This window comes from Labrus mixtus, chromosome 1 (assembly GCF_963584025.1).
Source record: "Labrus mixtus chromosome 1, fLabMix1.1, whole genome shotgun sequence".
NCBI classification, from domain to species: domain Eukaryota; kingdom Metazoa; phylum Chordata; class Actinopteri; order Labriformes; family Labridae; genus Labrus; species Labrus mixtus.
Window position 1 is genome coordinate 2,640,608 of NC_083612.1, and position 17,799 is coordinate 2,658,406.

Below are 17,799 nucleotides of genomic sequence, written 5' to 3' on the forward strand. Positions count from 1 at the left end.
ACTTTCAAATTCAAAGCTGAACTTTAAGAGGAAGTATTTAGAGCCGGCATAACTGGACCCCAAACTTTAACACTGCCTTTAGAGGGTCAATTAATTGAAGGTAGAACGCTCCTGAGCATCGAAATACAATAACGACATGAAGAATAAGTACAAAATCTCTGGCTCCAGTTTCTTCAAAGTGAAAATGTTTTAGTTTCTCTACTCCTCTATGACAGAAACATGAATATCTTTGAGTTGTGGACAAAGAAAGACATTTGAGGACTTTATCTTTGGCTTTGGGAAACCGAGAATGAGGTTTTTCACCATTTTTAGACATTTTATAGACAAAACAACTCAGATAAATTTTTAAAAAAATCAACAGATTAATCATTAATGATAGTAATTGTTAGTTGCAGCCTTAGTGTACTTATTATACTATACTACACTGCTACTACCCCAAGTCCTAATCATAAGAAAGCTTTCCCCTCGTCTGAATTGAAGTCTTAAATCACACCCAGAATTATAGTGACTAACTACAAATTCTGTGCTTTTTTCATAAGCGGCCAACCTACTTATAGCTGAGAGCGTATGTAACCTCGTAGGAAGAGATAAAGCTCAATGGCTTCTTCAGGTGGGGTGGGTGCATGGAGGTTGTCTTCTGCCATGGCTAGGCAACAAATGTCAAAGACTGTCTTATCACATGGATATGGGCCTCTCAGAAGGCATTCCTCTCTGCAGATCTGAATCTTTTGTTGAGACACCTCTTTGAGGTAATCCCTCGCCCCAAACAGTTGCGGGAGTGTGTACAGCATCAGTGGACATCCACCAGGAGACACAACATTTCTGCTCGGGCGGATTCTGTGGCTGTTCCAGAGATGGACAACTTCCTGCAATTCTCTCTGGGAAGGACAAAAAAGGTTATCAACTCAAATATAACACATTCATGAGCTCAAATTCTGTATTTGTGGTCCGTAATGTTGGCAGACAAATATCTTACAAAGTGTTTTCTTTGTCCTGTATACTACACCGTATAACAAACCAGAATGAGGCTTATGCCGAATGGTATTCCTTACTAGGTTATTGAGAGGAATATTATGAATCACTTTTTTGATGCTGATGAAGACGCATGGAGTCAAAATGTTTTTATAATGAAAAAGTTTGATGCCTTTAATCCGTGTGCTCCTCTATACTTTGGACCAAATATTTCAAGTTTTTCCTGTTATATGAATCCCTTTATTTGTATTGCCAAATTGAAGTAAATCATACTTTATTGATGAAAGCAAATCTATGACTGATTTTATTGTTTAATTTAGGTCACACGAGGTAAACACGTTATGGATTACAGAGTAGGCCTACCTGCTTAAATTGTGATGTTTATGTAATAATTTTGATTACTGGAACTCTCTAATGACCTGTAATAACCTGATTAGTTGTAGGCTAGTTGCTTAGTCTCCTAATTGCGCAAAAATCCGCATTCAAAGAAATTAAACTGTAGATCATTCGCCTCCGCAGGAAAATCTGTCTCCCCAGCAATGTAGCCTACTCGTTTGTTTGTTTGTTTGTTGTTCTTAAATAAATATACAATAATAAGAAAATATGGAAGGTTATGCATATCACAGTATAGTAGACTGTAGCCTACTTTCCAAATAAGAAGTCTCCCCTCCTCTATCAGTATTTTCCTTCTTAATGAGACGTGAATACAGGCAAGCAGGTAAGCACATCATTTTGTGGTATTGAAATGTGCGATGCACCACAGCGCAATCAACATCAGGTGGACAGCGCCTGGTGCTGAAATTATAGACACATCAAGCAGCAGAGCATGTTTGTCGAGAGGGTTCATAATCAATGCATGGCATTATGCAATATGGCACTATGGACAAGGGCAAGATAACATTTAAATCATAACATTTTGAGGCCAACTGATGGCTTCTTACCTCAATTATCTCAAGACATGAGAATTGTATCAGATTCTTGTCCAAAAAGTCTCCAGAAAAGTTGTCTGAATCTTTGACCTCTTTAAACATGTTCATCCAAAACTGTGCATGTAGTTTCCTTAAAAATCCCCACCAGTTCTCAATGCGCTGGTTATGATTGCTTGACCCATACAAATAGCACATTGGCGCAAATTCATCAGCATGATCATTTCTCAAGACATTTGCATCTGCTCCATGTGACCGTTCTCTGTTCCCATGTCCGACCGAATCCTGGTAGCAGTTCCATTTCTTGTTGCCACTTCTTCCATGAAGTATCCAGCGACGACCTTGGGATTGCTACTTGTAGAATATGCATGGAGCCATATGACCAAAACGTGAAAACCCGTCGATTGCACCGTTAATACAGATCCCATATGGTTTCAGTTTCTCATAGGAATCAACATGCCACAAGAAATTCGGACCTGGGTTTTGGTATAGGCGTCGTCGCAGGTGATTCCGGCGCCGCAGTTGAACTCCATGGGGATCCAGTATTTTCAGCAAATGCCTAATTGTATTTTGAGTCACCACATAGCCAGCTTGAATGCATTTCAGATGCGTTACTTTATATCCGTGAAGCATACCGTATTTATTCAACTGATCCTGGAGGAATAACGCAATGTCAAGTAGGTCAGAGTGTTCTTTCCGCCTGAACAACCTTAACGCCTTCAGATGCCTGCGCAAAGTTGACATGCTCATGATAATACCATCTATGTTACGCAAAGACACTAATATTTCCCAATGTCTTAACCCAAGATGGAAATAAAACGCAATCAAATGAATAACCCTGATCATCGTTGCCTATTCTTCCTCCCTCCTCTGCCTGCCACAATGCAAACTTCATTACCCTTCTAGTATCATTTTAGTCTGTTATGTGATCTTTTCTCGTAATAACGAGATCTTTATCTCGTTATAACAAGATCTTTTCTCGTTATAACAAGATCTTTTCTCGTAATAACGAGATCTTTACCTCGTAATAACAAGATCTTTTCTCGTTATAACAAGATCTTTATCTCGTAATAACAAGAAACCAGGCAAAAAAAAAAATTCTCCACATGAATGCAATACGCAATACGCAATGCAATACGTATATAAATGATATGTGAAAATATTCTTTTTTTTTACCCGGACATTTGCTCTTATTCTGTGAGATTTCTCAGGAGCTGTGCAGTGCAGAGTCACTCCCGGTATTTTCCACAGTTTTAAGACAATGATAATTATGTACAGCAGCGCCACCCATTGGACATAATCTGTATTACATACACTATTCAATGAGGTGAATGAGGATAAACAGCCAAAGATAGGTTTCAGAGTTTTAAATACAGCAATATGGTGGCGGAAAAAAGGTCAACCGCGTGGTTACAATGCAAGTCAAAGGGAGGGGAGGTGTTCTGTAAAGGGAATCAAAGCGGGCTGTTTCCACCCGGACCATTGAGTGTGTAACACAAGTTGTGAGTAAACGTTCCTGCTGAGCATACACGTGATTCTCCGTGTCTTTATTAATGATCGTTAGGGTGCTAACGTAACAGTAGATGATCAGAGTAAAGTTGTAAAGACGTCAGCGCTGAGTTGAGTTTTCCCTCTGTGACTCTTGGATGTGTGTAAGATGGCCGGGTTTAAGGATCTTAAAGAGTTATTCAGTCGACGGCTGCTCGCTGCGGTTATCAGAGATATAACAGAAGAAAGAACAACAAGTGGATACGAAGAGGAGCTCCACCGACAAAGAAAACTGCTGGATGTGATTTTAACTCCTGAAATCAAGCTACAGAGAACAGGTTGGTTTTCTTTCCACTGCTGGAAACGTGTTTCCTGCTCATGTTTCAGATAGCAGAGCCTTTAGCTAACTTCCACAGACGCACACAGCACAGTGTTAGCTGCAGCTAGCTCCTGCTAACAACATCATTGAGTTTACTGGACTAAAAGACTCTTTAAGTCTTCACCTATTGAATCCAGCAACGGATCTGGTTATTGGAGATACGTTTTAGAAACGTTAACAATATGCTATTCAGTTGTATCTTTGGGCACACAAACTTCAGGCCACCCTCTGCATAAGACTGCGGTCAAGCCAGCCTCCACTTCAGAAACGATAGTTTATTCTATCTTATTTACACGACGGCATCATGTCATTTCTGTCTCTACATGGTCGTTTACAATTCTCCTCTGCTCTCTGTGTCGCGCACGATACACACACACACACACATATACACACACACACACACACACACACACACACACACACACACACATATACACACATTCCACAGAGTCGGGACCCTCTCCAGTCTCAGACTCAGGTTTATTTATTTCTTCTTTATTTCGAACGATTAAAAAATAGATGAAAATTAATAAACAAATGGAAAAAAATAAAAATCTGTATAAAATAAAATAAAAAGCCAATTTCAATATAATACACATTTGACTCGTTCGAAAAGGGATATGAAGAAGCCTAGGCTTGTCAAGTCCTACCCCCATTCTTCATCATTAACAAATGCAAAATCCAATAAAATAAAATAAACAGACAATACAAAAAAATACTCCAATCGAGCTATTAAGAAAAACAGAACAAAACAAAAAGAACAAAATGAACAGGCGCCATTAACAGCTGTGAGATTTACATTCTCCTTCCTCATTTCTGTACTTTTCAAAGATATATCTTTTGTACATTTTTTTAAATTGCATTATATTCATACTTTGTTTAATCGTTTTGTCAAGACCATTCCACAAAACCACCCCACAAATGGAAATACACATACTTTTTAAATTGGTCCGAGCATAATGCTGTTTCAAGTTTAGTTTCCCTCTAAAGTTATAACCCCCCTCTCTGTCTTTGAACAGTTTTTGTATGTTTACAGGTAGCAGTTTATTTTTTGCTTTATACATTATTTGTGCAGTCTTAAATTCTACCAGATCCCCAAACTTTAAGGTGTGTAATTTTAAAAGGTTGAAGATGTGCAGAAGAACCTCACAGAGCTGGTCTGCACAGTCCTTCAGGAGTCTGGAGCTGATGCCGTCGGGACCTTGTTGCCTTCCTCACCTTGATCTTCCTCAGCTGACTTCTCACCTGATCAGCTGTTATGGAGAGGCCGTCGGTGGAGGAGGAAGAAGAGGAGGAGGTTGTTGAGGGGGGTGGCAGGGTACTCAGATGGAATGTCTGAGAAGAGGGCTGGTCTGCGCTCTGGTGGGTGGGGGTGGGGTTGGGAGCAGAATCAAATCTATTGAAGAACAGATTCAGTTAATTTGCCCACTCCCTGTCTCCTGCTTCAGGGCCCCTCCCACGCCTTCTGCTGTGACCTGAGATGTTATTCAGGCCCCTCCAGACTTCTCTTGCATTTTTCTGTTGTAAATGCTCCTCCATCTTTGCCCGGTAGCTGGCTTTCCCCTCCTTGATTTTTATCTTGAGCTCCTTCTGCACCCTCCTCAGCTCCTCTCTATCTCCAGCTCTAAAAACCCTCTTCTTTTCATTGAGCAGGGTTTTCAGCTCAGGGGTCACCCAGGGTTTGTTGTTGGAGAAACACTGTATTTTTTGGGTGGGTACAGTGTTCTCAACACAGAAGTTTCTGTAATCTGTGATACAGTGGGTTAAACCGTCGATGTCCTCCCCATGTGGGCTGCTCAGCACCTCCCAGTCAGTGGTGTCAAAGCAGTCCTGCAGCGCCTCAGTGGCCTCCTTAGACCACTTCTTCACATACCTGGTTGTGGGGGGTTGTTTTTTTCACCATAGGTATGTAAATGGGCTGCAGTCTGACCAGGTTGTGGTCTGAGCGGCCCAGTGGGGGGAGGGGTGATGATCTGTATGCATCCTTGGTGTTTGCATACAGTAAGTCCAAAGTTTTATTGTCCCTGGTATGGCAGTCAACATACTGAGTGAAAGTAGGGAGAGTGGCAGACAGGGAAGCGTGATTAAAGTCTCCTGAGATGAGAATAAGAGACTGGGGGTGTGATGTCTGTAGCTGAGACACTACACTGTAAACACATGAACACCATGATCCCTTTAAGGGTCGCCCCCCCCATGATGTTTTCATGAATAAATTAAAGGAATCTTTTTCAGTTATATCAAAATGTTTCTTCAGTCTCAATTTGTAAAATAAATCGTGAAAGAATCGTGAACCCAGTCTTGTGAATCGTATCGTGAGTTCAGTGAATCATTACATCCCTACATCGTGTGTGTAAGAACATAGTTTAATAACAAAAAGTCTAAATTTTTTATATTAAAAAGAAAAGAAAAGAAAATGCAACTAATTGTTGCAATTTCCGCTTGCTTCCGCAATTTAATTGCAAAAAAAACTCTCTGTTGGACACATCTTATTCTTTCCTAAAGATTGAGCTAGCTCAGCACTTTGGTGTGTGAAGAGGTAGTATCTGACACAATCAGGAAGTGATCAGCAGCACATGGCTCATTTACATAACGCCAGCTTTTCTGTTCAACATACTGTCTGATCATATTCACCGTTTTGGAAAAGAGCCACAGGTCAGATTCAAACCTTGGCTGCCCGCTCTCCAGGACTTGATGATGATGAGAAATCTCAATCTTCACAGCCTTAGACAAGTTCCTTATTTTCATTCAAAATAAAGGTAGGTTTGTATCCAAAAAGGAAGTAAAGTAACCTAAGCTTAAGGCATTGCAAAATAAAAGCATTAAAAACATTTTTTAAATGCAAAATGAGTGAATTCCAAACATGATTAAAATGTGATCAATTCTAGTGAACTATTGATTTTCAGCCTTTAAAAATGAAATCATTTGACAGCCCTTATTAATATTTAAAAAGCAGTTTAAGTACCGTTAATGTTTGTTTACTGTGTCCTGCAGATGTCCAGCAGCTGTTGGTGAGTAAAGAAGAACTTCCACCTGAGCAGCAGGAGTGGAGCCACATTCTGGACCAGGAGGACACTAAGCCCCAACACATTAAAGAAGAACATGAGGAACTGTGGATCAGTCAGGAGGAAGAACAGCTTCAAGGACTGGAGGAGGCTGATACCACCAAGTTCCCCTTCACTCCTGTCTCTGTGAAGAGTGAAGATGATGAAGAGAAACCTCAGTCCTCACAGCTTCATCAGAGACAAACTGAACAGATGGAAACAGGAGTTGATGGAGAGGACTGTGGAGGAGCAGAACCAGAGAGAGACTCAGATCCAGAGAGACGTTTACAACCAGAGACTGAGGTCGAGACTGAAGACTCTGGTGAACCTGAGACTGATGACAGTCATGATTGGAAAGAGACAAGAGAAGATCTGTCAGAATTAAACTTGAAAAATAAGAAACTAAAGGCTGGTAAGAGACAACACAGCTGCTCGGAGTGTGGTAAAAGATTTAACCAGAAAGGGAATCTGACAAAACACATGTTAGTTCATACAGGAGAGAAACCCTTCAGCTGCTCTGTTTGCAGTAAAAGCTTTACCCAAAGACAACATCTGACCACACACATGTTAGTTCATACAGGAGAGAAACCCTTCAGCTGCTCTGTTTGCAGTGAAAGCTTTACCCATAGACAAAGTCTGACCAGACACAAGTTATTTCATACAGGAGAGAAACCCTTCAGCTGCTCTGTTTGCAGTAAAAGCTTTACCCGAAGAGGAAATCTGACCACACACATGTTAGTGCATACAGAAGAGAAATCCTTCAGTTGCTCTGTTTGCAGTAAAAGCTTTACCCAAAGAGGAACTCTGACCACACACATGTTAGTTCATACAGGAGAGAAATCCTTCAGCTGCTCTGTTTGCAGTAAAAGCTTTACCCAAAGAGGAACTCTGACCACACACATGTTAGTTCATACAGGAGAGAAAGCCTTCAGCTGCTCTGTTTGCAGTAAAAGCTTTACCGTAAGAGGTAGTCTGACCACACACATGTTAGTTCATACAGGAGAGAAACCCTTCAGCTGCTCTGTTTGCAGTAAAAGCTTTACCGTAAGAGGTAGTCTGACCACACACATGTTAGTGCATACAGGAGAGAAACCCTTCAGCTGCTCTGTTTGCAGTAAAAGCTTTACCCGAAGACAACATCTGACCACACACATGATGATTCACACAGGAGAGAGATGCTAATCCTGTGCAATGGTAAAACTGATCCAAAGGATTCCAACTTAACATCACTAATGTGTATATAAGACAAAAAAGAGATAAGACATAAATCTGTCTCTAATTTTTGAAATTTATGTTTTGTTGCTGACATATGAACCAGTAAGTTGGGATCAGCTATGACGTTTGAATTGAAAGTGTTTATATGAAACAGTTACAGTGTAAGGATTCTTCTCTCCTGATATCTTCTCTTCTTTCTGTCACTCTGTTTCCTTGGATGCCTCTGTGTTGGGTAGCAGAAGTTCTTCAGACAGCTCACGTGTAACCTTGTAATAAATAAACTGATGTAGAGTGAGAAAGACTTTCATCTACTTGTGTTATTTTGTGTCGAGTGCCTAAAGTCTCTTTGGTAAAGAAAAGGAACTCAGCAGATCCTGATGCAGAGCGACCACAGTCAGATCAGGTCCAGGTTTATTTAACTGAAAACCTTTAACCCTTAATAAGAATCCTGCAGTCAGAATACAAAATAAAGAAAATCTCAATGACACCTGAACATGCACAGGATTAATTAAGAGTGCAGAGGCCACTGGGCACAAAACTGCTGCAGCCTTTGATCACAAACTGAATGACAACACCTGTAGATGTCACCTGGCATTCTGGATTTACTCAACATATTGTTAGGAGAAACAATAGAATTATAGCCTTCAGTGTGTATAACTAAATGGTATATGGAAAAAAACACTTCAATTGTGTGTATATTTGTTCTGTTATCATTTCTCTCTTTGGCTTCCTTTTCGCTGCTTCACTGACTCCCCCAGTGCATCTCTGGCAATCCGATGAGCCAACTCCACTCTGACTCTCCCGGAGTTGCTGGACATACTCAGGGGAAGAAGGAGCTGTTTAAGGGTCAGGGGGCAGGCCAGTTACCAGGTCCCCCGGTTCACTAACTTCACGGCCGAACATCATGAAGTTGGGTGTGAAACTGGTAGCGCTGTGCCTGGTTGCTCTGTAAGCCATGACAGCGTAGGGGATCCTAAGGTCCCTGTGTCCTCGCTCGGCTGTTGTGGCCAGAATCTTCTGCAGGGTGGAGTTAAATCTTTCTACCGGTCCATCAGATTGTGGTCGAAAAGGTGTGTTGTGCATTTTCTCAATAACAGTGAGCCCAGTTACTGGAACACCTCAGACTCGAAGTTCCGACCCAGATCACTGTGCACTGTTTGTGGTGCACCATAACCACACACCCAGTCAGTGCTCTTTCTGCTGCCTTGTGTTTCTCCCCACTCAGGTTGCCTTCAGGTAAAGAGGGGCGGAGCCACTTAATTTGATGTTGTGCACCTGGGCACACAGGGCCTCAGTATTTAAAGTGGCTTCTTATTCTCTGTCTCTCTCTCGTCAACACTACACACATTTACCACTGAAATCACCAAGGATTTACAGTTTGCACATTCTTTGATTAGGAGGATTTGCCTGGGTTGTGAGAAAATGGGGGCTTGTCTGACTTCTGAACTTGGATTTGGCTTGATACTTGGTAGTTGTAAATCTAATTAGTTGTGTATCAGATTGTTTGTGTAGTTTGTTTGGAACTTGATCTGTGCAGAGTGGTAAGTAACCTCTCTGACTTGTTACTGGTACAATTTGTTGGGAGAATCACATGTTTTTCTTGTTTGAAGATTTAACGATTTGACTTTCTTCAGAGCATTAGTTGTACTTGTTAGTTTGACCGTCATTTTGATTAATTGATATTTAAAATGACAATGCTGTAACAAGGTTTGTTTGATAAGAGTTTTATTTTTGAGCACCCTGATCAGCAAGCCGCCGGGCAAGCAGGACTTGCCACTTTGTTATTTTGCCTTTTTTATTTTTGGTGGTAACTCTGGGGAGGGGGTGCACCAAATTCGGTGTGTTTCAGGTGACTAGGTCAGTGGTCTTCTGGGATGGTGTCCGAGTTTGGGAGACGCCTCGAGCTCGACAAGCCATTGAAGAAGTGAGGCTTAAGTGAGTTAGTTATTAGTGTAGGTGTTGGGGTGTCTTCATAAAGCTTGTAAAGTAAAGCAGCATATTTTCTTTGTTTGTTGGACTGATTACCTTGTTACATTACATTTTGAGACGTTTGGTTAAGTTGGTTTTTAAACTTGGTATTTAATCAGTGGCACACCTGACTTGGGATTTTGACAATGGCTTCTGTGTATGAGTAACAATCCTCTGAAAGCTGTTTTTTTGGATTTAAGAGTCCTTAAAACAGGGGCAGGCATTACACCTAGTTTTGTTGATGCAGGTTTAACATTTGAAAGAAAAAACTAGAGCTTGAAAAGTACAAAATGCAACTCATTAAAGTAAATTTGCTTAAATAAACTGTACAGAAGCTATACACTGTATTAAAGCAAAGACATAATACAAAAAATAACAAAGGGGAACACTGTACAATGAAATGAAAATATAAACATGTTTTCTGAGAAGTCTCCTAACAAACACACGATGTGCGTATAGACTCAGAGATGCATGTTCTCTGAAGTGATGTTCAAACCAAAGCTGCTGTTTTATTTCATGTGTAGTGAATTATTTGAAACGTATCTCCTGGTACCAGCTGGTGTATTTGTAGTTTATTGTAAGGCCAGAAGCCACAACAAGGTGTTCTATGTTATTGCTCTGCCTCCACATGAATGATAAAGTTCACGTGTTATTTGAAGTCATGTGGTGTTTGTTCCATCAGAGCTCAAACGTCTGTGTTTCTCCTCAGTGTGTCCCCCACAGCACCGCGATCAGTTTAGACGTCCTGAAGACGATCGAGGAGAACTTCGAGATGGAAGAATGGGTGAAACCTGCCGACGGCTCGCGCCCACTCGAGACAAAACATACACGAGGGACACTATAGAAGCTCAGTCTAATACTAAAGCTGCTGTTTTGTTTTGACTCCCAGGAGTGATCTGGCTGACGCGCCGTACTGTCGTAGGTCAATACGATACCGTTTGCTGTTTGTTGATCAATAAGATTTCTGCAGTCATGTCTTTGGTTTGCAGCATAATACAATCCATTTATTGCAGCACCATGAAGTGAATACAGCGTCCATCAGTTTCCATTCCTTTGAACTAAACACAAACAATACAGCTGTGGTTTCTCCATGCCGCCTGCCGCCTCAGTGGTCAAAAACCGTAAGCCCTTCCGGGGTCAAACACTTCCCGTACCTTGACAAGTGACGCACATATATACCTGTGACTTAAACAATAGGACAGCGACACCCAGTGGCACAACAGTGAAAATGATTTACAGTTTGACCCAAAAACATGAATATGGCTCTTACACTCCGGCCCCTAATTGTTAGTGACAAGTGGAGCTAACAATTCACAAAATACAAACAAAGAGCCACAAACAAAAACAATGCCATTAATGCATTATCATTAAACATCTTCAGCTGCATTCAATAGACAAAGTTTGGTGACTGGTCTTTCCAACACATTAGACTTTGTTTTAAGGCGAACAGACCGAACAACACCATGTTTGTCAGGAACTGTTTCGATCACTCGGTCGAGCAGCCAAGAGCCACGAGGGGCAGTTGAATCCATGACAATGACAATGTCTCCAGGCACAAGACTCCTCCTTTCTCTGTTCCACTTTTGCCGTTCTTGAAGCAGAGGGAGGTACTCCTGAATCCACCGCTTCCAGAACAGGTCCCAGATACATTGAACCTGTCTCCACCTTCTTTTTGCATACAGGTCCTGTTTCACAAATACAACCCGCAAATTATTCTTCCTGGGATGGTAAACACCATGATGGGGGATATACCAGACTTTTCTGTTGTTCTGGCAGGCCGTCAACCAACGATCTTGAGGAGCCTAAGAGAGCTCAAGAGCTCCCAGGAAAGTAGGTGGTTAGTGACTGAGATTTACAGATAGATACATGCAGTAATATGATGTACGGTATATGCACAGAGAGAGAGAGGAGCTCAAGGTGCCAGTTCCACCGGTAGTCTAAGCCTATAGCAGCATAACTAAGAGCTGGTCTACACCAGCACCAGCCCTAACTATAAGATTTATCAAAAAGGAAAGTTTTAAGTCTGTTCTTAAAAATACAGACTGTGTCTGCCTCCCGGATCCCGGCTAGAAGGCGATTCCAGCGGAGAGGAGCCCGATAACTGAAGGCTTTACCTCCCATAGTACACTTAGAGACTGTAGGTACCACTAGTAGGCCTGCATTCTGGGACCGTAATGTTCTCGAGGGGCAGTACGGCACTAGTAGCTCCTTCAGGTAAGATGGTGCCTGGCCATTTAGAGCTTTGTAAGTGAGAAGAAGGATCTTGAATTCTATTCTAGACTGTATAGGGAGCCAGTGCAGAGAAGCCAACACAGGAGTAATGTGGTCCCTTTTCCTAGTTCTAGTCAGTACACAAGCTGCAGCGTTCTGGACTAGTTGGAGAGTCTTTAGAGACTTACCAGAGCACCCTGACAAAAGAGAATTACAATAATCCAATCTGGAGGTAACAAATGCATGAACTAGTTTTTCTGCATCATTTTGCGATAGGATATTCCTGATCTTGGATATATTACGAAGGTGAAAATAGGCTGTTCTTGAAATTTGCCTGATGTGAGAGCTAAAGGACATATCTTGATCAAATAGAACTCCTAGATTCCTAACAGTGGTGCTAGATGCCAGGCTGATGTCATTAAGGACAGTCAAATCACTAGAAAAAGTCTCTCTGAGGTTTTTAGGGCCTAACACAATAACTTCAGTCTTGTCTGAGTTAAGTAGCAAAACATTTTTGGTCATCCAGGTCCTAATGTCCTTAAGGCACGTTTCTAGCTTACATAACTGACTGGTGCCATCGGGCTTGATTGATACATAAAGCTGAGTATCATCTGCATAACAATGAAACTGTATGGAGTGTTTCCTCATAATATTTCCCAGAGGAAGCATATATAATGTTAAGAGAATTGGTCCAAGCACTGAACCTTGTGGCACTCCATGGCAAACTTTGGTGTGCATAGAGGACTTATCATTAAGATGTACAAACTGAGATCGGTCTGATAAGTAGGATTCAAACAAACTTAAAGCAGTCCCTGTAATTCCAAGTAAATGTTCTAGTCTGTGTAATAGGATCTGATGGTCAATGGTGTCAAAAGCAGCACTAAGTTCCAACAAGACGAGCACAGAGAGAAGTCCCCTGTCTGAAGCTAGAAGTAGATCGTTTGTAACTTTAACTAGTGCAGTCTCAGTGCTATGGTAGACTCTAAATCCTGACTGTTGTCATGGAGAAAGTCACACAGCTGATTAGCTACCACTTTCTCCAGGATCTTTGAGATAAAAGGAAGGTTGGCTATAGGCCTATAGTTAGCTAGAGTTCCTGAATCTAGAGTAGGTTTTTTAAGTAGAGGTTTGATTACCGCTACTTTAAATGACTGTGGTACATAGCCTGCCAGTAAAGACATATTGATCATATCTAATATAGAGTTGCTAACTAAGGGAAAGACTTCCTTAAACAGCTTGGTTGGGATTGGGTCTAAAAGACAGGTTGACGGTTTCGACGTAGAAATAATTGAATTTAGCTCTGAAAGGTCGATTGGAGAAAAACAGTCTAGACTAATATCTGGTCCTGGAACTGTCTCTGCCGTATCAGACGTATCTGCACCAGGTAAGGGCAGGAGGTTACTAATTTTGTCTCTGATGTCTAGAATTTTGTTGTTGAAAAAGCTCAGGAAATCATTACTGCTGAGGGCTAAAGGAATACAAGGCTCAATGGAGCCATGACTCTCTGTCAGCCTGGCTACAGTGCTGAAAAGGTATCTAGGATTGCTTTTGTTTTCCTCGATTAGAGAGGAGTAGTAGGCAGCTCGGGCGTGACGTAGAGCCTTCATATATTTTCTGACTATCCTGCCAGAATAAACAAGATTCTACCGTTTTGGTCGAGCGCCATATTCTTTCAAAATTTTGCGACGATTGTTTTAGAGTACGGGTTTCTGAGTTGAACCATGGAGCTATTCTCTGCCGTTTGATAACCTTCTGTTTTAGGGGAGCAATCGAATCAAGAGTAACTCTCAGCGAATCCACTGCACTATCAACAAACTGATCTAGCTGAGAGGGACTAAAGCTATCATAAGAGTTTCCAACTGGGTTGAAACACGGTACTGAATCAAAAGCAGCTGAAATAGCTTCCTTAAATCTAGCTACAGCACTATCAGATAAACTTCTAGAGAGCACATTTTTATTAAGCAGAGATAATTCTGGTAGGACAAAGTCGAAAGTAATAAGGAAATGGTCTGATAGAAGAGGATTTTCTAGGAAAACTGTAAGGTTTTGGATTTCAATGCCATAAGCCAAAACAAGATCCAGGGTGTGGTTAAAACGATGGGTAGGTTCGTTTACACCCTGGGTGAAACCAATAGAGTCTAATAATGACATGAAAGCTGTGCTAAGGCTATCATTATCAACATTCACATGGATATTGAAGTCACTTACAACAATTATTCTATCACTGCTAAAGACTAAATCTGATAAAAATTCTGCAAATTCAGATAGAAACTCAGAATATGGGCCAGGAGGGCGGTAAACTACAACAACTCGAACTGGCTGAAAGGTTCTTGAGACTGGATGTGAAAGACTAAGAACAAGGCTTTCAAAAGAAGAAAAATTCAGCTTTGGTCGAGGGTTAACTAAAAGACTGGAATTAAAAATAGCTGCTACTCCACCACCTCGTCCACTGTCTCAAGGTATATGAGTACTAAAATGACTGGGAGGAGTGGATTCATTTAAACTAACATATTCATCTCGACACAGCCAGGTTTCAGTCAAACAAAGTAAATCAATATGCTGATCTGATATCAGATCGTTCACTAAAAGAGATTTGGATGCTAAGGACCTAATGTTCAAAAGTCTGCAGTGAATTTTCTGATTTTTTAGCAAAATCGTATTCGTAGTTTTGATTCTAATGAGATTTTGACGATTTATGCTTTTTTTTTCTACGTTTGGATGACTTATAAAAACGGGTCTGGACCGGGGGACAGACACAGTACCTATAGTATAACTACAATTCGATTAAGAATTACACCTATAGTGACTGGGAAACAGATCTAAGGGAGGCGCAGAGAAGTGTGTAAGACTGCAGCTCTGCCTCCTGGTCTGAACTCTGTGTTTTATTAAGAGCAGTAAGAAGAAAGGTGGAGGGATTGCACTGTATGTGAGTGAGAGATGGTGTAATCCTGGCCATGTTAGTGTGAAGGAACGTCTCTACAGCCTGGACATTGAACTGTTAGCTGTTGGAATGCGCCCATATTACCTGCCCAAGGAATTCACGTATGCCATTGTTATAGCTGTTTACATCCCACCGTCAGCTGATGCCGAGTCTGCGAGTGATGCCATTCACTCTACTGTTTCACAGCTTCAAACTAAGCACCCAAATGCTTTTGTAGCCATTACCTTTAATCTTTAATCATGTAAATGGGCGGCAGTAGCTCAGTCTGTAGGGACTTGGGTTGGGAATCGGAGGGTCACTGGTTCAAGTCCCGGCACGGACCAAGTCCAGAAATTGGTCTGGTAGCTGGAGAGGTGCCAGTGCACCGCTGAGGTGCCCCCGAGCAAGGCACCCAACCCCCCACCAGCCCAGGAGCACCCACCATGGGCAGCCCCCTCACTCTGAGACCTCTCCATTAGTGCATGTCCATAGGATCCTGTTTGTGCATGTGTGTGTATTTTGGCCTATGTTTGTGTAGCATGTTAACTAGACAGAGTGTAAAAACAAATTTCCCCTCGCAGGATCAATAAAGTATAAATTATTATTATAAAAATGGACAAAACACTACCCACTTTTCATGAATATGTTAACTGTCCAACTAGAGAAAATAAAACACTGGACCTTCTGTATGCTAACGTTAAGGAAGCATACAGTACCACTGCCCTTCCCCCCCTGGGCAGATCAGACCACAACCTGGTCCTACTGACACCAGAGTATATCCCCCTGGTCCAAAGACAGCCAAGGACTGTTCGGAGGTGGACACAGGAGAGCAATGAGGCACTGCAGGACTGCTTTGAGTCCACAGACTGGGATGTACTCTGCGAGCCAAATGGAGAGGACATTAACAGCATGACTGACTGCATCACAGAATACATTAAATTCTGTGAAAACACTGCTTTACCGGCCCGGACTGTACGCTGTTTTCCTAACAACAAACCCTGGATCACCAGTGACCTGAAAGCCCTTCTCAACAAAAAGAAACAAGCCTTCAGGTCTGGAAACAGGGAGGAGCTGAAAAGGATACAGCACGATCTGAGGGAAAAGCTGAGGGTGTGCAAGGACTCATACAGGAGAAAGCTGGAGGCCAAACTCCATCAGAACAACGTGAGGGATGTGTGGACTGGAATGAGGGAAATCATTGGTTTCAAAGGGAGAGAAAGACAACATTCTGGCAGCCTGGAGAGGGCGAATGAGCTAAACCTGTTCTTCAATAGGTTTAGTGCACAGCCTTCATCTGCCTCTCCCACCTCAAACAACACCCCTGTGCTTCACACCTCCCTGCCCCCCCTTGTATTTTCTCCCTCCCCCAACCCACCTCAAACAACACCCCTGTACTTCACACCTTACAGCCTCCCTTTGTATTTTCTCCCTCCCCCCCAACCCCCCATGGTGAACACCATGGCCCCGCACCACAGGAGTGCACTTCCCCCTCTGAGGTGAATTGCTCCATCCCCCCCTGACTCTAACAACTGGCCAGGTGAAGAGACAGCTGGAGAAACTAAACATTAGCAAGGCTCCAGGCCCGGACAGCATCAGCCCAAGGGTTCTGAAGACCTGTGCCAGCCAGCTGTCTGAGATTCTGCAACACCTCTTCAACCTGAGTCTGAGCCAGGAGGATACCGGTGCTGTGGAAAACGTCCTGCTTGGTCCCGGTCCCAAAGAAGACGACACCATCTGATCTCAAGGACTATCGACCAGTGGCTCTCACATCTCGTGATGAAAGTGTTGGAGAGGCTCGTTTTGACCCACCTCAGGCCGGAGGTGAAACCATCCCCTGACCCTCTACAATTTACCTACCAGCCACACCTGGGAGTGGACGATGCCATCATGTACCTGCTGCAGCGTGTTCACTCACATCTGGAGGGAAACGGCTGCACTGTGAGAATCACCTTTTTTGATTTCTCCAGTGCATTCAACACCATCCAGCCACAACTGCTGGAAGAGAAGCTGCAGTTGATGGGTGTGGACTCGTCCATCACCTCCTGGATTACTGACTACCTGACAGACAGACCACAGTTTGTCCGACTTGGCAGTGTTCAGTCTGGAATGGTGGAGAGTAGTACAGGAGCTCCACAGGGGACTGTGCTGTCTCCTTTCCTTTTCACCTTGTACACCTCTGACTTTCAGTACAACTCCAGGTCATGCCACTTGCAGAAGTTTTCTGATGACTCTGCGGTGGCGGGGTGTATAAGTGATGGGCAAGAGGGGGAGTACAGAGAGCTGGTGGATAACTTTGTGGAGTGGACAGGAAGAAATCACCTGATTCTGAACATGGATAAGACCAGGGAGATGGTGATTGACTTCAGAAGGAAGAGGACAGAGCCACCACCGCTGTGCATCCTGGGAGAGGATGTGTCTGTGGTGGAGGAGTACAAGTACCTGGGTGTCAACATAGACAACAAACTGAACTGGAAGACCAACACTCAGGCTGCGTACAAGAAGGGGATGAGCCGACTCTACTTTCTGAGGAAGCTGAGATCCTTCAACGTGTGCAGCAAGATGTTGGAGATCTTCTATCAGTCTGTTGTGGCCAGTGCACTGTTCTCTGCTGTGGTCTGCTGGGGGAGCAGCATTGGAGTTGGTGACACTAAAAGACTAGACAAACTCATTAAGAAGGCC

The 17,799-nt window shown here is 42.6% G+C and overlaps 1 protein-coding gene across 1 annotated transcript; it reads left to right on the forward strand.

The window, feature by feature from the left end:
- Positions 1-3,326: 3,326 nt before the first annotated feature.
- On the forward strand, positions 3,327-8,322 carry LOC132979370 (zinc finger protein OZF-like). The gene is made up of 2 exons (XM_061045108.1): positions 3,327-3,724; positions 6,757-8,322. Exons 1-2 carry the CDS (start codon positions 3,556-3,558, stop codon positions 7,986-7,988), a joined length of 1,401 nt encoding a protein of 466 aa, XP_060901091.1. The 5' UTR covers positions 3,327-3,555; the 3' UTR covers positions 7,989-8,322.
- The last annotated feature ends 9,477 nt before the right edge of the window (positions 8,323-17,799 follow it).